At 39.7% G+C, this 25,663-nt stretch overlaps 2 protein-coding genes across 6 annotated transcripts in view; both read right to left on the reverse strand.

The window, feature by feature from the left end:
- Positions 1-1,127: 1,127 nt before the first annotated feature.
- Positions 1,128-22,691, reverse strand: nadka (NAD kinase a). Of its 3 annotated transcripts, XR_015842542.1 has the most exons (13): positions 22,544-22,691; positions 21,759-21,918; positions 18,386-18,469; positions 10,958-11,087; positions 10,757-10,865; positions 6,923-7,008; positions 6,741-6,843; positions 6,523-6,641; positions 5,527-5,626; positions 3,977-4,134; positions 2,382-2,464; positions 1,762-2,149; positions 1,128-1,662 (listed from the first exon to the last, which is right to left on the reverse strand). XR_015842542.1 is itself a non-coding variant. In XM_088291147.1 (12 exons), the coding sequence occupies exons 2-12, from the start codon at positions 21,908-21,910 to the stop codon at positions 2,002-2,004; spliced, it is 1,272 nt and encodes a 423-aa protein (XP_088147273.1). In that variant the 5' UTR covers positions 21,911-21,918; positions 22,544-22,691; the 3' UTR covers positions 1,128-2,001. The 3 variants fall into 3 exon arrangements, 2 of the variants coding, with proteins under 2 accessions (XP_088147273.1, XP_088147274.1); XM_088291147.1 differs by having other exon boundaries at positions 1,128-2,149; XM_088291148.1 differs by lacking the exons at positions 18,386-18,469; positions 21,759-21,918; positions 22,544-22,691 and adding an exon at positions 15,966-16,250 and having other exon boundaries at positions 1,128-2,149.
- An 890-nt stretch (positions 22,692-23,581) lies between these two features.
- The window catches only part of LOC148340131 (guanine nucleotide-binding protein G(I)/G(S)/G(T) subunit beta-1), a 30,227-nt gene continuing 28,145 nt past the window's right edge, over positions 23,582-25,663 (reverse strand). For all 3 annotated transcript variants that reach the window (XM_088289265.1, XM_088289266.1, XM_088289264.1), the window contains exon 11: positions 23,582-25,477. The gene's annotated coding sequence lies outside the window, so the exon portion shown is untranslated. The remainder of the gene's footprint in view (positions 25,478-25,663) is intronic.

The following is a 25,663-nucleotide window of genomic DNA, read 5'->3' on the forward strand; positions in this document are numbered from 1 at the left end:
TACAAATTTTAAAAATGGCCTCAGAACACGTCAAAAGCGGCACTGCCAACTGTTTGTGTATGAAGAGATGTGAGCCAGCAGTGTGCGTTCAAGCGTGCCTGTATTTCCTTATTCTGGCGCCACGTCAGCACGCTTCCCACCTGCTACTGGGGCACACCATTGAAACAGGGGGGGGGTGAAGCAATACCTCAGACAGAGAAAACAGAGGGGAAGTCAAACGTTAGCAGCTAATGATTGTTGTAGGGGTTGTGGTGTTGCGCCCTCCTTGTATTGGTATGCCCCAGTAGCAGGTGAGAGGAGAGTGTTACAAGTTGTCAGAATCAGGAAATACAGGCACGCTGCTGTCTCACGTCTCCTATTTTGAGTACTTTGTTTTTGGATTAAGCTTGTGATTTAAATGCAGGGCACTTACATTTCTTACTTTGCCAAAAATGTTTAATGTGGGAATCTTAATGATTGCCCCAATGCATATAATGTAATTTTCTCAGTGTTTGGTTATCATTTTCATGGTGAGTTCTGGAAAAAAATTCAAAAGCTGGCATTTTAATATTATATTATTTGTTCTTTCAATTAAAAATACATTGCGAGAGGATTGCTTGATGACCGTTGATGATGAAAAGGTCATGAGGACAACAGCTATTTGAGGTTGAATGATGTTTCTTGTTTTTGTGCCCAGAAATTCTTGCGAACATTGCATTTTGTTTTATCATAACTACCTTTGGAAAAGTGTATATTGTATAATAACACTACCCAGCCATTCATTTTATGTACAGGAGGGGTGTCGAACTCCAGTCCTCGGGGGCCGGTATCCTGCACGTTTTCGATCTCTCCCGGCTGCAACACACCTGATTCAAATGAGCGGGATACTTCTCAGGCTTCTTCAGAGCTGATCATTTGAATCAGGTGGGTTGCAGAGAGACTGAAAGCATGCAAGAAAGCGGCCCTCCAGGACTGGATCTCGACAACCCGCGATGTGCAGGATTGATAAATTTCAATTAAGTGTATTGTTGCCTAAATGTCCTTGGAAGTGTTTTTTTTATTTAATTTTAAATTTTTTTGGGGGGCCAAAACAAGACACAAAAGTGCTGCTAACCTTCTAATTAGAACTTCTTAATAAACAACTAATATTGCACAAAAAGTACCAAACAGATTTATTTTCCCCTTTGATACATCGTAAACATGTTAATAAAAAAACATTTAACAAAATACATCTTATTAAAGCGGCACATATATACAGTACAAACTTCTGAGTGTAAGAGCTCAGTTGGTCCTCTTTGCTCATCTTTTCATTCCAATGCAACATTTACATGGAACGTTGCCGTGGCGACAAGATAGAGGTTAGGCCACAGGGCTGAATTCAACTATGGCTTACAGGTCTAAAAAAACAAGACTGTGTCTATCGTAAAAAAATAGGCGGCATGTGATGTCCACAATAATGGATGGCTACTGTGAAAATAGATTGATGTTGATTGTTTTAGTTGTTTGTCTTTACAAAAAAAATAGTCATGACATAAATCTGGAAAAGTATTGTCTTCACACATTCCATTGTTAATAGTCAATGTAAGGCACAGTCAGCAATGTTGGTTCATGTTTTTCACACATCAAAATCCGAAAGAAGATGTGACAACATGAGATTTGGCCACTAAAGTGCAACACTCCCACCTTGAAAGAAAGAAAGAATGTATGGTTTTTAACCAGGTAGTACGTTGACACAAACTAAAAAGATCAGAAAACACCCGTTCGGAGCGGTTTTATAATAACCTTTGAAGTTGCTCAGAAGAACATCTCAAAATCTTGGGATTTGGTGCCTTGGGACGACAAAGAAAAAGGGATGACCCGTGCCGACAGGGAGTTTTTCTAAAAATCTTTAGATTTAAACATCTTTGCATTACTCAAACGTCTGTCGTCCCATTCTAAAGCGATACAAAACTGGTGCTGGTCGAGACCTACAACTGTTAAAAAGTTAGAGAGAAAAGTGACGGTAAACAAAAACCCGGAGTCTCAAAACTCATCGTCCTCTGAGCTGAGGTGGTTCTGCTTCTTCCTCACGTTCCAGTGCAAACACTGGGCCAGGCTCTCGAACCAGTCGTTGACCGGGTTGCGGAAGCAGATACAAGGAACGGGGAAGCAGGAAGTAGTGATGGCAATACTGGATCAAAGAGAAACAAAAAGACACGCCGAGGTTATTATGTGAGGCCACCTGACTTCCTTATGAAGCAACACTGGGAATTTGCACAATGATTGTTCAACTCGTCAAAGTGGCCGGCAGCCAATTGTAGTTCGAGATGTTGCAAAAAAGAAGAGCTGCCACTCTTTGGATTTCCAGATTAGATCACGCAAAATTCCATGTTGAGTGCAAAGCAAGTTCCACTTTCACCGACCTGTCTCCGTGACAGATCTCCTGCCGGCGTCTTCCGTCGAACGACACCCACGCCGTGTTTCTGGCATCACGCGACAGCATTATCTAGGGAAGGATAACTGTGAGCAGTGTGCAATGGTTGTCGCGCCACAAACTCGCTCATCAATGCACACTTTGGAGCAGAAGTGGGCAAACTTTTATGCGCAAGGCCAGTCAATCAACGTAAAATAGCTGACTTTCGGCCACGCAAATTCAGCCAATCGCAGATGCAACCAGCAAATAAACAAAGACGGAAGTAGCTCCAGTGTTGACAGACGGACTAAACATTTGCTAAATGAGGATACAAGATATACTGCGGACATGCCAAACGTGAGTTGAGCTATTTTTGCAACGTTATAACAAAGTCAATACAGTTTGTGTAGATCGAGCCGAATCTGTCCAATTACTGTACACCGAAGCCGAACGGTTCTAAGAAGTGCTACTTTATCACATACACGGCAGGTAAAAACAATTAAGGACAAAATAATCTTCGCGGTCTGTTAACTTCTGCAACACGGCCAACTTCCAATACGAGCCAAAAAGAGTATGGACAGCTGTTGAAGCAAGATAGCAAGTTTGAGCAAATTAAATCCCCCCGGCCACCCCAAAGACTGCAGAGTTTTTCATTAATATTAGCGAAGGTATTGAACATGACATGTTACATTTATATTCATATTCAGCGTTTTATCTGAATAATTTTGGGGGTTTAAAAGCATTTTCACTATAGTGGGGGTGGACTACAGAGTAACTACACAAGTTGTGTAAATATTGGGGGTGGCAAGGCTCAGTGGTTGAGTGGTGTAAGTATCTTTGAGCAAGATATTGAACAACCAGTTGCTCTTCATGCGACGTCATCAGTAAGTAAATGTGGAAACTGTGTGAACTCGCTTTGAGTACCGAAGATAGAAAAGCTCATTTAAATCGATATATTGCGCCATCCCTTGATCGAATCGAGTATAATTTTTTTTTTTTAATCAAACCTTCTGACCTCTGATCGACCCCAAAAACCCTGTTTGTGAACAGCCTAATTCAAACATCAGAATAATTAATAGCTTTAATTTCAACTTAACAAATGCATATATCACACCAAGTACATTGTCCCTAAATTGAGATGAGATGCATACAACACGGTTCAATTGTGAACATTTTGAGAAAGGATCGGATCCACTGCTGCCCATGTCATACAGCGCAGCATGTTAGTGATTAGCATGAACACGCTCATTAATCGCTGGTGTCGTGCGGTTCACCAAGTGAAACTAGATTCACTACAGTGAAACATTTCCTGAATTTCTTTATCACTTACACCAAACAAAAACCTCAAATTCACCATCACGAAATTTGAAAATCACATAAAAATAATTCAAATGACATTTTTGTAAATTAGATAAAAAGCAGCACTGTGAGCGAGTGGTTAACAAGTCTGCCTGACAGTTTTGAGCTTCAAATCATGACTGTGCTTTCGCTAGCTTGTTGTTTTGTAGTCATACTAAAATGTATTGGGCAGTAAAGTGTTCTCATGTCCACTTAAAAAAAATAAATAAATAACTAGCAATTGTCTTGAGTCTAGTGTGTATGTACCTTCAACTCCACTCCGGCTGGCACTACAATTGGTCTGAAAGAGAGGGAGTGGGGGCAGATGGGAGTGATCATGATTGCTGGCACATTGGGGTGTATCATGGAGGCTCCCGCAGCCACTGCATACGCTGTACTGCCTGTAGGCGTAGACACAATCACGCCTGCGGGAACAAGAAAGGACTTTTGTTCAGTTTGTATCTTAAGGTGCTAAAGGAAGATTCATTTCAGACTTTGAAGAGCCCCTTCGATCAAAAGTCAGCCGTTGTTTATTCCAATATGACAATTTGGAAAGTTGGCAATGCAACACATCTTTGATATCCATTGACAGGAAGCCACGTTTGCTGTGGTGGATACCTTCCAAACCCAACAGCAAGGGGTCAAAATCTGCATTATACATGACACACCGCGCGCACACACTTGAAACACACTTAAATTTATTAAAACACATATTTCAACACACGCACGCACACACCCAAACCCAAATTGCAAGTCGAAAACATCAAATTGTGTGCCCATTAATTTGCCGTTACAAGGTAAGGTCTGGTGAACCTATGACGTCGTCAGACGTCTCCTCCTTCTTTCGGTCGCCCCAGCCAAAACAGGAAGATAGCTGTGTTGTATACCTTTTGACCACACAGACCGTAATGACATTATCATGATATCGGTGAACGTTCCGTCAGTACCGACGGAAGGTCCGTCAGTCTCCTTTTTGTGCAAGAGAATGAAGAATAACATCCAACATGTTGGCAGCTACTCCGTTCTTTCCTGATTCAAGCGTGCACTTTGAGTCGCTTTTGTGGCCTAGACAGTGACTAAATATGTCAGACACATTTATTGGATATATTAGCATTCATTAAATATGTTAGAACGCCTATTGGACGTTAGCGAGCGCAGGACATGTGTGATAAAACATGGTCAACAGCCACGTCTCGCGTGAGTGCACGCAGCAATAGTCGGTGTCGGCAATGAATGTGTGAATGTGAACTAGAAGCAGAGAGCGTGCAATGCTTCACTTCACTTCTTGCCCATAGGAAATATGCACATTGAGCTATTGTAACGATTAAATAATTGCTAATTATTCGATTTCAAAAGAAAATCAATTGGAAGTGTGGACCATAGGCCTAAAATGGAACAGAATGAAATCTTTTTTTTTTTTTTTCATTTTCACGGTGAACATGCAGCAAACGCCCAGCAGGTAGCTGTCCGGTTGCGCCTCACTTGCTTACTCTGCCCACCCGTCCCTAGATGTTGTCTTTTATCCTTACCATGTGATTATATATCATTTTTAAACAAATCAAGCTTCCATTTTGTAACAGAGAGTTCTGAAGGTTCCGCAGACACTCCGTCTCTCATGCAGACTTCCGGGATGATGAAATGTGTCAACCCACACTGTTGCAGCTGTGACGCGTTTCAAAATACCGGTGTCTCAAGATAAAAAGACACACCTTTCCTTACCGTCACGGAAACAAACATCCTTGCCAAGCCTAAGCTCAGCGAACAGGTATGAACCACCGACACATTCTGTGTGGGAGACAAATAACGTGCTCGCTCACCGTCTCCCTGCACAGTGGTGATAAGGTGTCCGTCCAGGAAGAGGTCCACGTTGGAGAGGTAGGAGGAGGGGCCTCGGTCCACCACCACCTCATTCAGCACCTGAAACATGTAGAGGCCATGACGTTCGATATCTGCACCTCATGTTACTGCGCGACAGCTACAATGTGGATTTATTCCAAAAGTCATACTTCCACCGCAACTCAGCTCTACTCACCAGCTTTCCGCTGAAAAAAACAAAACAAAACAGTGGAGCGGGAATCTACAACCAATTATTCAAAAATAGACTGAAGGCAGCAAGAAAACAGACCACAGTAGCACAGTGGAGGCTGATTCTCATTTTTAGATTGTATTTGTTACAACTCATTGCACCAATTATGTAATAAACTAAAATAATACATTTTCAACGAGGTCCAGGTGTCCATCTATTGGGGAACCAGGACACACCGGTGAGCAATGGGCTACTGTAAGGCAAGCAAGACATTCATGGATATATTTTTATATATCCGTCTTTTATCAAGCGAGATATGGGCAGGGTCAATCCAAGTTTCATCAGGCTCTTCTGCAGATTGTGCAATTGGTGGCTAAATATAATACGGAAAATCCCATAACATGCTCTAATACAACCGCCTGTCAGATCTCATCAGATCATGTTGTAATCTGTTTTGCTTCCGTTGGATCTTAACACGTAGCGATCCTTGTGCGCAGCTAAACCTCACTTTGTTTTCACATTGTAGTCATTTTCACTTTCAACTGTCATTGCTCTAGTTTTGTATCCTTTTAAATCAAACAAAAAAAAACAGTTTGCCGGTTCCTAACATTGAGCTGCTCAGCTCAAACCTTTGGTGTCACAGAAACTTATGATGTCATCACGGGGAGAACTGCTCGAGCGACTTTTTGATTCAAAGTCTATGCAAACAAGTTTTGTTTGAGATTGTCAATTATCTTGTCGATGTGTGTACACAAGAGCGGTGTGCAATGAGCATTTCTGACAATACCTGATAGTTTGTGGGTTTGCGGTTAATGTCCATGTCGCCATTGGTCAGAATGACGCTCTTTTCCTTCTCCCGGTGCACGCGCACTTTCAAGCGACTTCGCAACACTATAGCTGCATTGCCTAAAACAGTGGACATTTGAAAAAAATTATAAAATAAATTACTTTCTTTTATTTTTTTTTTGCCCGTCTCTCACATTTGTTGGAGAAACAATACAATACCTTCAATAATTTGGGTGACCTGAGACTGGTAAGTGTCGAACTTGAAAGGCGTCAGGAAGCCAAGAGAGCCCAAATGGAAGGCCATCACTGGCGGAACGCTCTCCTGCACGACAATAACGCATAAGAGTTGTGCTTGACAACATTGATTGTGATAACACACGCAGTAAGACAATACAGGATACCTGAAAGAGCGAAGACGCATAGAGCAAAGTTCCATCTCCACCAAGACAGATGATGAAGTCCACACGGTTGGAGATGTCGTCGAGATCTATGAAACACAGAGGTGGGAAGCTTACTTTTTACTATCTAAGGAGTTCCAAAAAAATAGGGCAAATTTCACCAACAATACTTTGTGATGCAAGCCTGCCTTCATGACAGCACGGCAGTGAAAGAAAGGAAAGCACACACACTCTCGCTCATTCCCACGTATGCGGACAGTGAGAGAACTTGGAAAAAGAAGAACTCAAAGAAACAGAATTGAAGATATTTGCCACAAACCCTCAATGCCAACCCATGACAACAATACACGCACAATCAAGTTCATGACAGCGGCAAAATATTTCCTCCGAATCTTTAAGGATTTATTTTCCAGTTTCAGATGAATATTTTTTGATTGTGCAGATCAATTTAAGACACCTATACATACTAATACTGGTTGAGTAAAATCATAAACTTAAAAACCAACACAGTTGTTTATTTTATAGTTTCACAGTACAATTAGTATATGCTTTTTGGTTCCATTTAAATATGCAATAAAGATTTACAGCAAAATAAAATGTTAAAGCCAGTTTTCGCCTTTATAAATGATGACGCAACTGCAGCATCATTTATAAACATGTCAGGAATGGCGGCACAAGCTGCATACAAGCTGATTGCTCTAAATCATCTTAACTGTCAATATTTTTTTTTAATTTGCGCATACAAGAATTTAAGCTGTAAGCCAATGATAGTTATAGAAGGACAGCAGTTTGTGCGATATGCTACGATTGACATGTGATCCGATTAATACACAGTGGCTCATTAAAGTGCACCTGTGGTGGTCAGAAGGAAAAACTATACATGCTTTATAAAGAAAATAATTGCAGCCAACCATGGCTTGGTTCCACTGGTTGTCTTAAATCAAGCTTATGATAGCTTGTGGCACCTTTCTGCTCGAGACGCCACGGCAGGAAACGTGTACAAACATACTCCTTGGCTTGCAAGAAGCGGGGCCGTGGCGTCGAGTCGTTAAAAGTCGTCTTGTCCCGGTGGTTTCTCCATTTTAACGCAGCGTTTTCTTGGTCAGATTCTGAGTCATTCGTGCCATTTTCCAGAGGTGCGCATTCCGTCAATACGGACGGCTAATCAGATAATCAGCAAGGTCTGGAAAAATGTGTAAAATGTCTCCGTTCCAGCTAATAAAAGATACGTTACCAGTTACTAGTATATGTGCAATGTAATGCAGCTTATAGCCACGGGTGCAGTGAATATTTCATTTTATTAAATAATTCTTGTTTATTGCTCAGCCACTTTTTCTAATTCTAGGAACTGCGACTATCGTTGCGCGCAAATAATCAAGGAGTCATAAGCTGAGGATTGTCAAAGACACACATATGTTGCAAAAGCAGGTATGTGAGGTATGTGCTTCCAACCACAAATATTTTGCTGAGATCGCCTTGCCCCACTTTTACGACTCTATATGAGAAAAGAGCGTGCGAGAGCTGGAGAGGGTGAGGCATTACTCTTCGGTAACCGATATACGGGAGTTAACTGTTACGGGAGCAGTGTGATTGCTCAGTAAATATTACATAGTGAAACATTTTAAATATTCATTAAGGGTTGTGTTTACATTGTTTTTCTAGAGGAAGCTCTTATTTCCATGTCATCTGTAAAGCATGTTGTTTATAAAGCAAATTCCAGAAAAGTGGGAGAGTAGAGCAAATCTTGTTTCAAATTATATATTTCATTTGCTTCTTCTATCAGCGAAGAAGGGGAAATAATCAAATTTATTTCAAGGCCATATTGCCCACGCTTAACTAAACCCAAGTTTTCATTCCAGTAGTTTGCAAGACACTTGGATATATTGTGGAAGTAGTTCAGGGATGGGCAACTGGAGGCAAAATATTTACTAATGCTGAAAGCTGTAATTGAAGTGTTAACAACGGGATGACAGACATCACTCACCAGTGCATTAGACAAGTACAACATGTCCCAAAACCCTAAACAACTGGTTTCAAAAGTACAAAAAAAAAAAAAAAATAAATCACAGTGATGACAGTTCGTTTGACGTGCATGAGACTGTGTCCTCCAAAACCATAAATATATTCATGGCTCAATAGTGTTAAATATGTGTATGGGGACTTAATTGGACAAGCAGCTGGTGTGATGAACTTGCCTAGGTCCCAACCATCTTTTGTATTGTGCCACCCCCAAACCTATTTGAGTACTGCCTCACTAAATGGAAACAAAAATAAATGTCTTTTAAAATATTTAAGTAATATGAATAATGAATAAATAAAGATAAAAGAAAAAAAAACTTTGTTATAACTTTGTTATATGTCGGTATGGGAATCGCAAAATGGTTCCTGTTGAGAACTGGTTTACAAAGCTTCGCATTCATTGGCATCACTTGACGAATTTGTAAACGATTCCCTTTTCAGTTCCAGTCCAGATGAATGACATCACCACTTACCTGCGCGGCGAGCAAGGAACATGTTTTGTTTGCCTTTTACACGAAGGGATAACAAATTGTTTCATAATATTTCATCATTTTTAGATGACTGTTGCACTTTTGATCCACTCAGGAGTGCTCAACACAGCAGCAGCGGCAACGCACCAACGTCCTCTTCTGTCACAACTCCAACTGGGTTTTCAACCTTATTGCAGAACCTGGTGTGTGGCGGAGTAGACGGAGATGTTTGACTAGCTCAGAGGCTAGCAGTACTCGCTCCAGTCTACCGCAAGCTTTTCTTTTCACCGAGGCAGGGAACGGTGTGTTCCCAGAACACAGCTCGACTTGCGCTCATTGAATTTGTTATTGGCTGACAGTACAATTCATATCATTTATCATTGTTGAAATCTTATTGAACATTATTGTGTAATTACCACATAATAGGCTGTACTTCGTAAGCAACAAAATCCATCTCTTTTTATTCAACTCAAGGAGCGGCCATTTTGCCAGTTGCTTTTGATTGAAAGTCATCACAGTGCTTAAGGGCTCAGATTGCGAACGTCACCAAACCCAGAAAACAGGTGAGCCGTGACAGTCGTTACCTGAGCCCTTACGCACGGTGGTGTCGTTTTTAGTTGAAAACAAGTGGCAACATGGAGGCTCCTTGAGTTGAATAAAAAGAGATGGATTTTGCTGCTTACAAAGGACAGCCTATTCTTTGGCCATTGGACAATTATGTCCAATAAGATTTCAACCCCCGAACACAATAAGATTCAGAATCAAGAATGCAATGTTTCGACCATTGGGTGCGCGTAGCACATATGATTGTAAAGAATATTTTTTGACTTTGCTTCACCTTTAAATGAATCCGGTTTAAACATGAACTATCAGGGACAAAACACTGACAGCCTATAGCAGTTGTCACTTGACACTTGAGCTGATACGCAACTGTTGTGAATTTGGTGCAGCTGTGCCACAATTTATTGATCTTTAATCTCTCCGCATATGCCCTGCAATGCGCTCACGTATCCACCCCAAGTTACGAAACACACATCTGGCGCTTTTACTGCACTATTTTCACCCAGGTGAGTGAGCAAGCCTATGAGTTTAGAGATTTGAATGCCATGCTGGACAAACACATGGTAGTATGACATGGAAATGTTTCAACGAGTTAATATTTGTGAAAACATGCACAAAATGAGTTTTTGCACGTAAAGTTGGTTTTGTGACATCTTTGAATGTGAGCCCTTTTGTTTTTTTTAATTATTTTTTTTTAAATTAATATTTAATTGCCCATCATTGGTGTAGTTTTTGCAGATCTAACTCTTTAATATGCATTTCATTGTGGCTATTCCTCACAAGGTACCTTCTCTGAAAGTGCAGAATTTCTTTGTAAGGGTCCCAAAGTTGTCATCACCAGAAATAGCCGGGTCCTCCAGAACCTTCTTTTCCACATAAACAATCATGTTTTTGACCTGAAACACAAACCGAGAGACATCAGTCCAGCCATCTAACACACGTGCATGAAACCAGCACCAACGATTCAGTTGTCCACCCTCTGCCGTACCTCAGTGAGGAACATGCAGAGCTCCTTGAAAGGCTGAAGCAGGGCGGCGTCTCGGATCTTCTTGATGACGAGGACACTCTTGGGGGGCGTGTTCCACGTCAGCCGCTGAGTGGCGGGGTCCTGAATGTGCCTAGTAAACACGTAAATAAAACCTTTAACAACACTCGAGCCTGGGCTCTTAGGCTGATGTAAGGCCTCTTAACAAGCTAAAGCGTATGCAAGCAGCAGCGTGTGGCCGCTATCCTATTAGAGTCATTGGCTTAAGGTCTGCAGTCGAATCCCAGGTACCGTCTGCTAGGCTTCACCCAAACGCAAACTCCCGACTGCGACTGGTGGATATTTTTGGCGCGACACAACCGCAGACGGCAAAATGTCACATGAATGGGGAAAAAAAAAAATCATAAACAATCCAAATGGAAACTTGTTGTCAAGAGGACATTTTTTTGCAGGAATTCTGGGATAAAATGTGGGAAGCAAGATTTGTGAGAATACACAGCGTTGCAAATTATGTCTTTCTCTTATTTTTATGTCCATGCGAATGGAACGCAATTTTAAAGTCATCAACTGTAAGAGAATAATCTGAATGTTTTAAACAACCCTTTCAATGATAACAGATTTGCCGATATATACAAATAAAAAAATATATTTTGCTTAAATGAATTATGGGCAGCAGTGTTTCAAGACATTTTCTAGGTTGTAAAGAACTGAAAATTGTCATTTGTTCAATTTGCTGAAATCAAAATCTGATTCAATCAAAATCTCAAGTTACACATTGGACCTCTTACTTCATAGCTGCGTTGCAATTCTTGCACCCATTGCGCGTATGATTTTTTTTGGACAGCTTCTGCTTGAATTTCTTTGCAGGATGCCCCAATAGCCTCCTAAAGCTGCTGTTTGGATGTGAACAGCCTCCCTCCGTCAGAGCTTTTGCTTAAGGATGCTTCAAATATTCTCAGTAGCGTTGATAGCCAGGGGAGGATTGGGGCCACACGCTAGTTTCTCTTCTTTGATGCCCATACAGTAGCAGTCCATGATGCAGAGGAATTTCCGACGTTGCAGCCTTGTTGGGACATGGTCGCCATCCACCAACAAAATAATATTCAATCAATTTTGACCATGCAGAGTTGGGCAGCACTCATCAGTAAACAATTGCTTGCAGGAGGGAATACCTCCGCTTCATTGGGCATGAAAGGGGAGAAGTTCATGAGGTGGACACCAACCTCCCCTGACCTCAACCCAGCTCAGAACCTTTGAAGCATCCGCAAGCAAACATTGAAGAAGGTGTGATGCAGTTCACATGCAAACAGCATTTTTATTTTTCGATGAATACTTTTTGAAAACCTGCAATGCACTGAGGACGCAAAGAGGCAAGGGATTACTGTAGTTTTTGATTTTTCAAATAAATTCAACAAATACATATTTTCAGTTCTTTACAACCGTGCATTTAAAGGAAAAACTAGAGAAATGTTTCAGAACATTAAAATTATTATCTGACAGTTGACTTAAAAATTACGCTAAGTTTCATTTACAAAACACAGAAGAAAAAATTAATTTGCATAATAATATGGATCACAGTGTACTTGGAAGCAAACACTGGAATTTGAATTTGCCAAGCAAAGTGTATGCTGACTTACCAGTGAACATAGCTGGAAATTAGTGACTGAACAAGTTGGCCATGCCATTACAACTGTGAATAGGGTTGGCTGGTACTCATCCATCCAAACAATTATTAGGTGCAGATTATTGGACATGAAGAAACAATTCTTAGTTTAGTTCATGATTTTGCTGTTGTGCAAGTACAGCATCAACAAAAGATTATCGGTAACACTTTATAAAAAGTACACACTAATAAGCATCAGCTAAACATTTGTAAAAACTGAAGTCATCATTTATAAAGCATGTTTGTGACATGAATAATCATTTGCATACAGTTTGTAAATACCTTTTTATAAAGTGTTACCCATCATTAATTTGCAAGGTACCACTTGAGACTTTCTTTTTTGGATATCCAACAACAGTATACAGTTGGACACTGAATGATTTTGCTGTTTTGAATGTGATGAAAATCTCAGCTTTACCATTGTTTTGTCGATACCATTCATCTAAATGACAAATGAAAACACTCTGAATTATGTCATGTAAATAAGGTATTTGCAAACTATATGCAAGTGATTATTCACGTCAGAAACACGCGTTTTCAATTATGACCAGTATTTACAAATGCTTAGTTAATGCTGATTAGTGTGTGCGCATTATAAAGTGTTACCGATTATCTTTACTGTAAATCAAGTCAAACGTTTTGGGCAATTGAATTATCTAAAAAGGCCTCCAGACTCAATTTGGCTTTACGTGATTAATATATGAAGAGCTTGAAAGCATAAATTACACAAACCTAATCCTTTGACCCTACAAATGCCTTCTTTTTTTTTTTTAAACCTCAAGGCCATTTGAGATGCTGCATATTAAATTCTGCATGCCACTGTGACATTTGGGCTAGTCACATGTGGAAGCTGTTGGGCTCGTAACCAATTAAACCTGACTACAAAAATCAATGCTGTCTTGTCTGAGGATTTTTTTTTCTCGTTTCCATAAACAAGAGATGCGCTGTGATTGGCTGTCGACCAGTCCTGGGTGTACTCTGCCTCACACCTAAAGTCAACTGGGATAGGCTCGAGCTCACCCGTGACTCCAATGAAGACAAGCGCAATAGAAAATGGATGAAAGTATAAACAAGAGGAAACATTTCTCTAATTGCAGGACAAACACATTTTTGTTGTTGTTGGTGTTAACTTGCTGAGTGGGCCTGTAGTGAAACACTAAGCCTAAAACTGCCTGTGAAGCTCCCTCGCTTTGACATGCCACCACCACATAGTGTGAAGAGAATGTTCGCTTGGGGCTCAATACTGAAGCATTAAAAAATGATTATGAGAGCAGTGGGAAAGCATGCATGCAAACTGCATTTAGTCAGGAATAAGGACGGTTTAGAAGATTCAAGCATTCAGCCTCCCTTAACGCCGTTAGGTTGAGGGTCAAATCGACCTGTTTCAATGTTTAAAACGAAACTTTTTTTTTTTTAAGTATAAGAAGAAAAGTAGGATCAACTTCTTCTGCTGGCATTCAATAGCAGTCCACCCCCAGAATAATCTTAAAATTGCGATTAAAGATTTGATTTGCAGACTGACTTTTTCAAAAAAAGAACTGATCCCTTCTCCAGCAATATCCTTGAGAGTTGTGCACAAATACTTTCAAATGCATAAGTTAAATAACTACAAAGAAATGACCCTGGAACTTAGTTTGCATATACAGTATGAGTTGTTACATAACTTCCCTTGATTGACTACAGGAAACAATTATAAAAAAAAGAATGTTGAATTGCTATACAATGGGATAGGGATGGGCTGGCATGTGAATAACAATGCTTTGCATTAAAATGACACCCACTGAAATGGTCTGATCGGAGCCAAATTGAACCACCCAAAACTCTACAAAAAAAAATGGCTGATATACATTTAATAAGCTGTCTTCCAAAAATGTGGGAGAAATAGGAGGTAGTAACAAAGTAAACCACGGTCCGCATTTTCCGGACCATAAAGCGCACACGCCTATAAGCCGCAGTAACGCAAAAAAAAAAAAAAACACACAAAAACAAAAAACTATATACAAGCCGCACCAGACTATAAGCCGTAGTTTTCTATGTAGAAAAAAAATGTGTTGTTTACTGCATGTACAGAACGATTTTGTACTGTGAATGCACATAAATTGTTGAAACAGTGCCTTTTAACACGGCAACAACTTTGCTAATTAAAACAGAACAGGCCCAAAAAAAAAAAAAAAAAAGAAAAAAATCGAGATTTATTTAGCGTATTTTCTGAACTATAGAATGCCCCTACTGATGAAAGAAAAATCCACAGAAAAGCCGCACCGTTGTATTAGCTCCATGGTTCAAAATCTAGGAAAAAAGTAGCAGCTTATAGTCCAGAAAATACGGTAAACATGAAAACATATTAGGGAAAAAAACAAATCAGCTAACATGAATCTTCAGGTGCTGACCCATGAGTACACAAAGGTTCGTAGCATTCGAAACTTCCACTGGGAGTTGCCATAGTCTGTCTGCTAGAAAAGATTAGCTCAATAAATGGAAAACTCAAGCATTACAGATTTCTATAGCATTGGCAATCATAGTGAGCAATGGTGCATGTGCGAAGGGAAACACCATTTAAAATATCGGGAGGATTTGGATGAAGCCATCCTTCAGACTCTTAATGGCATTTGTTTCTTTTCATCATCATTCATGAAGCAGGAAGGAAAATGCTAACAAACATGGCTAAACAAACAAACATAACACACTTAGATTTCCTAACCGTTTGCACTCCAAAGACTAAGAATATAGTGGTATGGTTTTATGAAATGAAACCTAGTTGAAATTAAAAAAAATGTTACTACAATTAGTTGTATAATTAAAAATGTAATGCTATGTAAGAAATCAAATTGGTAAAGACCTGCTGTTGCTCACATCACAATCTAGTTGAGACTGAAACAACAACAGGCCTGCTGGTTGCCACCAATTACTTCAATCTTTATTTTGCCTCAACAAGATGGCAATCAAATCCGCATTAGACAAAAATCGTAATTAATTCAGCATTTAATTGATTATTACGCTAATCCCTAAATGTAATGCAGCAACAGCTGGTCATAAACTTCCACGTGGAATAAAACAGCCTAATTACTAATAAACTAAATCAAACACTGACATCTATCAACCGCCGAGATTTCAAACAACATTCGGATTTCAAACGGGGAGGATCTGTGATCCATTCATTGAGCGTTTCCCACTGAACACCACAATACCCCCTAGCCCCCCTGCCACCTTCAGCAGGTGGGCCCAGTCCAAAAGCACACATCACCTTCAGCACTGGGTTGAATATTCTTCACTCACTGCAGGAAAGGTTAAAATTTCACCCAGCCTGCATATTCTGACACAGCGAAGATGCTTCGTAGGTCCTCTCACCATTTCCACACTTTGTTCTCCTTACTGCCCGGTGCGTCCTGAAGTACCACCTTCATAGCTGTACACATGTGACACGGTTGGATGTGGCTTCAGGCGACAGACACAGCTGGAGAATGACGATCTGTCAGGAAACCAACAACATCCTTAAAGCCGAGAGATGAGCCTCTGTCCACGGTGAGGGCCTCTGTGTATGTGAGAGGGGTAGGCGGGGAGCAGCTAACAACCTTACAAGCTCGACTCACAACTGCTATATTTGTCCCAGCCAGGACTTAACAGTAAACCCTCCCGGTGAGTTCTGCTGCTGAATCGAACTTCTGCTTGTTTTAAGCTTCCTCTTTAGCCACGCCCACTCAGCTCTCTACTCAGCACACCCATTTCAAGGAAGGGCTTGCCTATAGACTACTCCTTTATTTTTTAACAGGTGTGTTTACCAGAGCACAGTTGAAGACACTGCTTTGCTTTGCCCAGAAGCTTTTTATCCACGGTAATTATACATTGCGTTCAAACAGGAACAACAGTCCCCAAGAGGTTAAATGTGTGCCAGTGGGATTCAAAACAAATGATAAAAAGCGAAAGATGTGACCTAATGCTCTAGTTAAAGAAAGAAAATGATGCACTATAACTACTTCATCAAGCTAATTGTTGTCAAGGAAACAGTTCAGACAACCTTCAGGCAAGAGGAAGTAAATTACACAAAATGATCTCAATGTATTTTTGGAGCTTGCCCACTTAGCAATCAGTCATTATTTGACGTGATTTTGTAACATTTTAATGTAGGTGGAAAATGCGCCTTCCACGTTGGAGTAATGTTTGACCTTTATGGTATAAAATGGCAAACTATTGAGTTGAAAATAGCTTGTCACCACTCGGCAATCACAACAAATGTTGTCCGCCTCGTACTGTCGTCAAAGCAGGTCAAGAGAAACCGTGTCAAGGCATGCTTGCGTATGCACGTGTGTGGCAGAAACGCTTCAGTGTAAGCGGACAGTAGCTGAGAAGTCAGCGTATGTCATATATTATCGTTGCCGCTGAAGGCTTTATACTTTTAGAAGCACACTGAATTATCTCCCAGTTTTCAAAACAGACAAGAGGCGTTACTAAAAAGTTCCCAAACCACAAGCTTGTAGCGACATGACCTGCTGATGGCGTTGGTCTCGTGCAATGTTACAATTAGGATAGATTTCCACGTCACATGTGATAGTGGCTGATGAGACTTGTTTAAAACTAAGTCAGTTACACAAGACTGCCAATTTCCATAAAAAAAAGTTACCCGTATTTAATTTGAGAGAGTATTATACTCAAGAAATTACAGTAAACTGTCAGAGCTGCAAATGGTTTCTATGGAAAACAAGTGAGGTAATGCTCACAGGCGCTGTGCAACTTGGCATCATCTTGCTTGTAAAACAGAGGCAATTAAAAAAATAAAAAAAAGTCAAAGGCATTCCACTCATAATGGGTCATTATTTAGATTCACTTCAGGGTGTGGGAAGGACGTCAAAGCAACCAAGATGAATGCACAAAGTGATGGTCAAAAAAAAAAAAAAAAAAAAAGAAGAAAAAAAAAAAAGAGGTTACCTATTGCCAGTATCACAACCACACCCCTTCCATAGAGAGTCGAGGAGAGGTTATCGTTTTCAGTTTAGGCAAAGACAACAAAGCCTCATGAACCACATGGGCACAATAGGCTTTCAGGATGAAAATGATTCAAAACATTGCGTTGAATGATAGTTTGCTCCCAAAAAATCTTTCATTTTTTAAAAATATATTATTTACTTATTACAACATAATTTGTGTACAATTACAAATGTGTTCTAGTAACATTCAGAAAAAAAACCCAACGAAAACACCTTTTTTCGCTCCTGAAAAAAATGGTCATAATCTCAGACCGAAACTAAAACGGCTAGAATAAAGTTGTAATTTTGACAAGTCGAATTAAACATTGCCACACAAACAGTTTGAGACCTGACTTCTATATGTTATCAACACTTTTGCTGATTGCTGAGAGTCAACAAAAAGAGGTGATTTCAGCATATTGTAATTCTCGACACACACATTAACATGATCACATTAAACTCCTCCTACTGTTGAGAGTGTTGATGTGCACCAACATGAGGTTTTTCATCGTTGGACGAGGGTGCGTCCTTACATAATTCTTATAAAAAATCACATAATTTTTGTCTTGTAGTATTATGCATTTTTCTCATATTTATGCCCCAGTGTGGCCCAAAATGACTTTTTGTGAAAAAATAAAATAAATAAAAATACATATTTATCGATTTATTCCTCCAACCACTCTATTACCTTTTAATAATGAACATCGGAATCGACAAAACAAGTCATGCCTTGTGTCCGCTGTCATTGGTTCGGGTGAAGTTTCTAGTTAGGGTAAGGTCAAAATGCAACTGCTCTGCTGTACTTACATCACTGTGTGTGGATTCTGTAGCATGCATGCCTTCGGGCCAAATGTAGTCACAGGGCTTGGTCCGTGAAGAGACTGTGTCCTCCTGAAGGTAAACAACAAAAAAAAAAAAGCAGCAGACAAGGTCAGAATTTAGACGTTCTACTACAGGGAAAAACAAAACAACCTGTCTTTTTCTGAAAGTTAAAGAGGCATTAAAGAAGATGAAAGTGATGAATTGAAAGCCCTCATGACAAAAAGCAATCCTTTTTTTTTTCTGTCATGCGGGTTAGTGCGGGGAAGTAGAAGCATGCACAGTGATATCTGGTGGATTTTTTTAGCATAACATATTTCAGCACTTCAATCAATTTGAGTTAAGTTTGGCACTCTTCTCCAAAGTTAAAGGAGTGACTAATAAAGAATTTGACAGGTGTATTCAGGCATATTTTACAAGGTATTTTATTTTGCTCTAAATGCAACACGGTGGAAAAAATTTGAGTAGAATGTGGGAGAAATGTTTGTTTGAAATATTCATAAAAAAATAAGAAAATTAAATGAAGAGTATTTTAAAACAGACTATACATCAGCCAGCAACGTTATGACCACTAACACAATATAAGAGATCCAAAACAAGAGCTGAATACAATGTTCAATTTTGGTTGACACTGTCAGAGATATTTCATTAAAAAAAATGTACTTTGCTGTAGAGTAGAAAGGTACTGCTTCATATGCTCTGTGTGTAATATTTTCATCGCTCTCATGCAACAAATTGACGGAACCAAAAGATTAAGACATTTAGCGCTTCAATGACAAAAGGAGGCAGACAGACCTGTAAAGACATAAAAGCAGATCATCCCGTAAATTTTAACTTGTACCTTGAGCAGTCACGTCTTGACCGCAAAAATCTAAATAATCTCCACATCATCAGAATGTTGTCATGTCACTGAAGAGCGTGTGTTGTCAACATGTAACATTACGTTATTCAAGTATCCTCATCAAAAACTGAAAAGTTCAATGGAGGTTGACAGTATGGGGGAAAAAAGGCTTAAAGTTTCACTTCCTTCACTTCCCACCCACAAAAAAATCCTGCCGCAATTGCTAAAGCACACCAATGGGGATTTTGCAACGTTGGACCTTTGATGACTACATGGGAATTTATGCAACGTGCGGGGGTGCTGCAACTGAGCTCAGCCACTATGCCCGCTGACGTGATTTTGAAAATACCCCAAATGAAAGACAACACAAACTCTGCTATTTTTGTCTCACCCCTCCCATCATTATTAAACGTCCAACCTGAGCACAACTGAAGGTGAAAACATAAGTTTACATTTACTATAAAAAGACAATGATTTTCCCCCTCAATGTCTGACATGAACTCAGACTAAACCTGAACATTAAATGAGGCTAACATTCCTGTTGCTGGTCAAACGGGATTACCAAAAATATTTTTGTCTATTTGCGACATACCAGAATAATGAGAGAATTATTTTTCTAAGACAATTTTTCATGACTTTCTTGAAAGTTAGAAGTTCGCATGCATTTCATTACTATTTGGTACCACTGACTTTAAACTGTATGACTTGGTTTAAATGTTTTGGATATCCTTCCATAAACCTTTCACAATAGTTGGCAGGAATTTTGGCAGATTCCTAGTCACGGAACGCGTGTAATTGAGCCAAGTTTTTAGGTCGCCTTGCTCATACTTGCCTTTTCAGGTCAGCACATACATTTTCAATATGACTGAACGTGATGACGACCACTCCAAAAAAATACATTTGTTATCCTTTATAAATAGTTTGGCAGTATGCGTCGTGTCTTTGTCAATTTGAAATACCCATTTGCGGTTAAGCTTCAACTTCTGGCTGATGTTTCAGGATGTTGCTTCAGTATTTCCACATAGTGTTCTTTCCTCATGATGCCATCTACAGTGCTGAGAAATAGTGTTTGCCTGCTTCTCAAATTCTTCCATTTTTGGATAGTTTCACTATTTTAATGTTAAAGATAATAAAACATTTAAATACCAGGCAATGTTCGATTTTAAATATTTCTATTTATTAAGAAAAAAAAGAAAGATAAAATAAACTCAATGCTACATGGTTTGAAATTTAAAAGAAAAAAAAAGCTTACCCCACTTGTTAAATCATGAATTAACTGTGGATAATCAATTTTTTGGGGAAAGTTCATTTTCACCGACTAGAGCCAAGTCTAATTACCCCTAGATCTGCTTAATCAAGAATTCACTTAAATAGAACACCTATAACAACAGCAAGCGGGTCATAAGAGCTTAAAAAGATGCAACAAAATGCCACGTTCCAAAGAAATTTAGTAACACATGAGAAATCTTGTAATTCACACTATCAGTCTGGAAATTGTTACAAGGCCATTCTAAAGCTTTGGGACTCCAGCAAAGTCGTCATCCACAAATGGAGAAGATGTGGAACACTGGTGAACCTTCCCGAGAGTGGCCGGTTACAAAACGTCTCCCGAGAACACGGCGATGTCTCATCAAGGAGGTCACAAACATCTCAAGAATTGCAGGCCTCCCTCTCCCGAGATGAGGCTAGAGTTCATGACTCTACAATAAGCAAGAGACTGGACAAAAATGACATTCATGTCAAAGTTCTGACTGCTGACCAAAATGGCCAAAGATGGGCAGCCTTACATTTGGGGAAAAAGAAAAAAAAAATGTCTGAATTATTGCCACTGACGAGACAAAAATGTACCATGTTTTTGAGGGTGTCACGTTAGATATGGCGTAAATGTAACATAACATTAAAAAATTTATTTAAAAACTTTTTTTTATAAAAATAAAAACAAAAAACTATGGGCGGTATGGTTGAAGTGCAGGATTCTATACCAGCTGCGGCCTTCCTGTGTGTAGCATTGGCTACCTGTGCCTGCGTGGTGTTTCTCCGAGTCTAGTGGTTTACTCCCACATCCCAAAAACACACATGGTAGGTGTGAACACACTGAATTGCCCTTAGATGTGTTTGTCAGCGCGGGTGGTTGTTCGTCCATATATGTGCCCTGCGATTGGCTGGCAACCAGTCCAGGGTGTACCCCACCTACTGCTCAAAGACAGTTGGGATAAGCTCCAGCATGCCTGCGACCCTCGTGAGGAGAAGCGGCAAAAATGATGGATTGATGAAACACACCAACTGGACAACTTGCTGTTACTGATAGAACCAAGAATTATGCTTATTACTTTGATCATTAAGGGGCACGTTCAAGGGGCATCATGCTTTGACTGATAGGCATTAAGTTTGGAAAATCTCACCAAATGTGCCATTCTCCTTTTTAAATCCAATGCAATCCTCATGTTAAATATTTATCACAGGTTGAAAAAATACATCCATAAGTAGAGTGTAGGTGTAAGTCCTCTGAAAGACAACTACCTGTACTCAGACGAACTGCTGGCTGAGGAAGTGCTCAGGCTTCGGGTCTTCTTGCAGCGCCGAGCCAAGCGAGGCGCTGTTATGTTCCCTCCATCGCGGGTAGACCAGCAGTAAGGGGACGCCTTCATTCGCACCTCATCTCCGGCGTCCATCTCAATATCTAAAGGGACACAATTCATTATTCATATTGTTACACTCAAAAGATGAAGTCACCGTTACATCGAAGCATCAAATATGGCATAAACCGCTAAAATGAAATAACTTGGGATACGTCACCCAAAAATATCTATCTTGGAGTGCAATGTCTATGTTTAGCTTTCAAATGGAATAAAAGTAATAGAATGCAGTATGACATAGATTTGCGCATAACACATGAATTAGCAAATATTTGTTGGCATGCGTAAAAATTAGCTTGCAAGCTTCATATAGCGGGATGAACAAAGTCTTTCTTAATAGGATCTCGTTGGATTAATACTGACGTTACAGCTGCCTCCAGATCTACTTCATTATGTAAGTGCGGCTTTGGCAGCTCTGTTACGGAGGCTAGTCATATTGGTTAAATGCTTTTACATCGCTATAACGTTTGCTTCCTTGAGGAAAAAGACGTATTAAAAATTAATAACAAAACGGTAATGATCACGAGACCTCCGACTTGAGCGACGAGCAACAAGTGAATGACGGATCCAACTGCTATCCAGTGTTGCTAACCACGCTAACAAAGCTACTTTACAAGATGTGACATATACGGTGCTAAACATAACAGGTATCCCATTATCAAAACGTACCTTGCACTCGCAATGTTAGTCGACCACACAAATGCAGGCGTTAATTCACTGTCGTAGACTATGACCCTCGCTCACCAATTCACCATCTTAACTTCAAGTTAACTATCAACAACCACTTCCGGGTAGCTACTGGCCAATCAGAGAGCATACATTCGTGACGCAAGTAATATAAATGGCCTCCAAATGCTGCCATGGTACCTTGTCGTCACTCGAAAGCTATCAGACCAGTCGAATTAATAAATCAGATAATCTATATGAGCTCAGCTACAACAGGTGATACTTGTGTGCATGCTCTTTATCAGCCCAACATTACGAAACCGAGCAAGCATTTTTGGACAGGCTCTCATTTAACTGTGCAAGGAATTTTATCATGTGACCGGTGCCGTAGTGTGTACAGTGCTGTCCCCCTCACTTGTAAAGACTTGCGAAGTCCTTATTGTCACAATCGGCTGCGGGTCAAGTCGTTCCCACTCTGTCCAACAGATGGCGATCGAGATCCGAAATCAGCAGGTTCAACAGGGGCAAGTGGAAGGTAGACAAGGTGATTGAAACTCTGGACCTTGAGCAAAGTACTTGACACCAGGCAGTAATAAGACAAGAGCCACAGTTGAACACAATCAACACAGTTTTTAAGTTTTATTTACCACCCCACACCAGAACATGTTCTTTCCAGTTAAGAATTTCTCTTACCACGTCCATTATAAAAATCACAGAAATGTCAGTTTTGACAAAAGCTGAAGTGACATTAACTGTGAAAAAGGTAAAATAATTCAGTGGAAACAAAATGTTTTGTACAAGTGGGGAGGGGGAACAGATCTATTATTATGATGAATGCCATAGTGCTGCAACCAACACACAATTAACTTGTTCAGACACTAAAAAAAAGTGTGAAAATGAGTGGAACAGAGCCAGATGGCTGGGACTGTGAATAAGAAATAGTTTATTTACCTTGAACATAATTACAAAAAAAACAACCTGTTGCTTAAGATTCTAGCTTCAAGTGGGAACTACTAAGTGAATCACGCTGAACACAGTATGTCATCTCAAACTGCTTTTATTACATCTTAAATAACAGTACATTTTAATATAGTTTCTATCTTGCATCCAGCTTTCGGTTGTACACTGACTGACTTGAAAATTAAATACAAAAGTGAAAAGGGAGTAGAGGGGGTGCAGAGCTCTACGGTTATTTGATGGAGAAAGAGAGAAAAGTAAAGGGAATTTAATTAATTTAGACTTTTTTTTAATTCAGTTTATTTTTTTGCCAACTCCAGGCCTAACACAATTACAGCACATCTTTTTGTACAGACTGTTGCAGAAAAAAACAATGGTACTACTGCTAAAAGGAAGAGCGTCTTCTGTTTACAAGAAGGGAACAAAAAAGTCTGTCATCCAGATGCTGCAAGATTTTTTTTTATTAAAGGACAGAAAAAAAACTTGTTATAAAATGTTTTTCTTTGTAAGTGGAATTTTGTTTGCTACAGAAGGAATGAAAATGTGTCCCATTGGTATGTTTAGGTGATTAAATGTGTATATATGCAAGAGTGTACAATTTACATCTAAATTTGTGTAATCCCTCCCAAGTATGGACCAAGCAACCTTTTATAATGCAGGGTTTGCATCTCATGTGCATAGCTTTGCCATTTAGTTGTATTATGGTATGCACGGAGTAGCAAAAAACAAAGGAAGCCAAAACGGGGGGGTGGGGGGGGAAGAAAAATAAATACCATTGGATTGATATAGTCAACAGGTTCTTTTCTTAAAGAAAACATCAAAGGACTTAATTCCATATGCACCTTTAAGCAATTCTACAGCATGCGATTCTAAGAGATAACCCACCCATGGCAGACAACCAAAATCTTTTTTTTTTTTAGTTTTTAACTTAAAAAGTTTCAATATTATTTTCAAACATTGATTTATACAACATGTCATTCACAGAGTATTAACTGCATTTCCAAGCACGGAATGGGAACCCGTTCGAGAAAGTTCTGGAACGCAGTCTGGCAAAAATGGAGCGACTCCCTACCCGACCAGTCACATCCCCCGGTCCCAACCACAGCAACACAAAATTACAGGAGGAAAAAAAAAAAGAAGTAAAATAAAATATAGAAAGGGTTTGGTGGATGATCCAATAGGTTAATCTTCATTTCATTAATCGAGACTGGTGCCAGACAAAAAGGTTTAAGAATGGTTAAATGGTTTTCTTTTTGTGGTTTTTGCATTTTAAAAACGAGCATTCATTTATAACAGCATGTGCTTGGTTAGTTAACTTTTCTTTTCTTTAGACAATATTCTATATATGCAAAGTTTCCATTTTTGTGCAAACAAAGATTTGTGGACTACACTGGGGGAAAAAAAGAAGTTTCATGGGTCTAAATATATAGCAGGCCAGAAGTGGCTGTTGGACTCCCTGTTGAAGCAAAATTCTCTCGCTTTGTTCTCCAGTGGGATAAAGCTGAATTCCCAGGGATATTTTCAAATTAAAACATTCTTAAAACATGTAAAGATTAGCAAAAAAAAAAAAAAAAAAGATTTGATCCGCATTTTATACGACATCCTACAGATCTACTTCGACAGGGATGACGAAAAAAAAAATTGAGAGACGGCCAAGAAGCTATAAAGAGTTAGATCGCTGTCGTGTACTAATCTTTACTCAACCTGTGGTCATGAGAGGAATGCACAATTTTTCCATCCATCCATTCTGAGACAACCAAATTCCTTGACCTGTACAGTTGGAGCTGAATGAGTGACAGACAATTGTGCTCTTTTAAGGAGGAGGAGGAGGAGAGAGCGAGTGAGAGATTTTTGCCCTTAATAGTTTGTTGGGTGTTTTGAGTCAGTATCATGTTGTTTTGAAAAGATTGGATATGCAATACAATTAAACATTGTGATGTTGGAATGGTCTTCCACGCCACTTTGGAGTCCGGATACCATCTGCGAATGAACAAACCGCTGTTAGTTGATAGAATTACTTGACAAAAGACTTGAAGCCCAAAGAGAAACGACGGACACGACTACATTATGCTTTGCGACTGCTGCTAGTTACAATGCAAGCGGAATTCGTGGCGGCCTGTTAGAGACAGGCCACCACAGATGAGATTCTCCAGATCATCACTGACA

The sequence above is a fragment of the Idiotropiscis lumnitzeri genome, chromosome 3 (assembly GCF_059441095.1).
Source record: "Idiotropiscis lumnitzeri isolate Australia: NSW breed Sydney's pygmy pipehorse chromosome 3, RoL_Ilum_1.0, whole genome shotgun sequence".
Lineage (NCBI taxonomy): Eukaryota > Metazoa > Chordata > Actinopteri > Syngnathiformes > Syngnathidae > Idiotropiscis > Idiotropiscis lumnitzeri.

Bases quoted from the DNA above. Each gene is read 5' to 3' on its own strand.
- nadka (XM_088291147.1), bottom strand. From the start codon at position 21,910: ATGGACGCCGGAGATGAGGTGCGAATGAAGGCGTCCCCTTACTGCTGG. The intron at 4,135-5,526 runs GTGAGCGAGCAC...TTGTTCCCGCAG, and splicing joins CACCACTGTGCAGGGAGACG to GCGTGATTGTGTCTACGCCT. The intron at 2,465-3,976 runs GTACATACACAC...ATCCTTCCCTAG, and splicing joins CAGCCGGAGTGGAGTTGAAG to ATAATGCTGTCGCGTGATGC.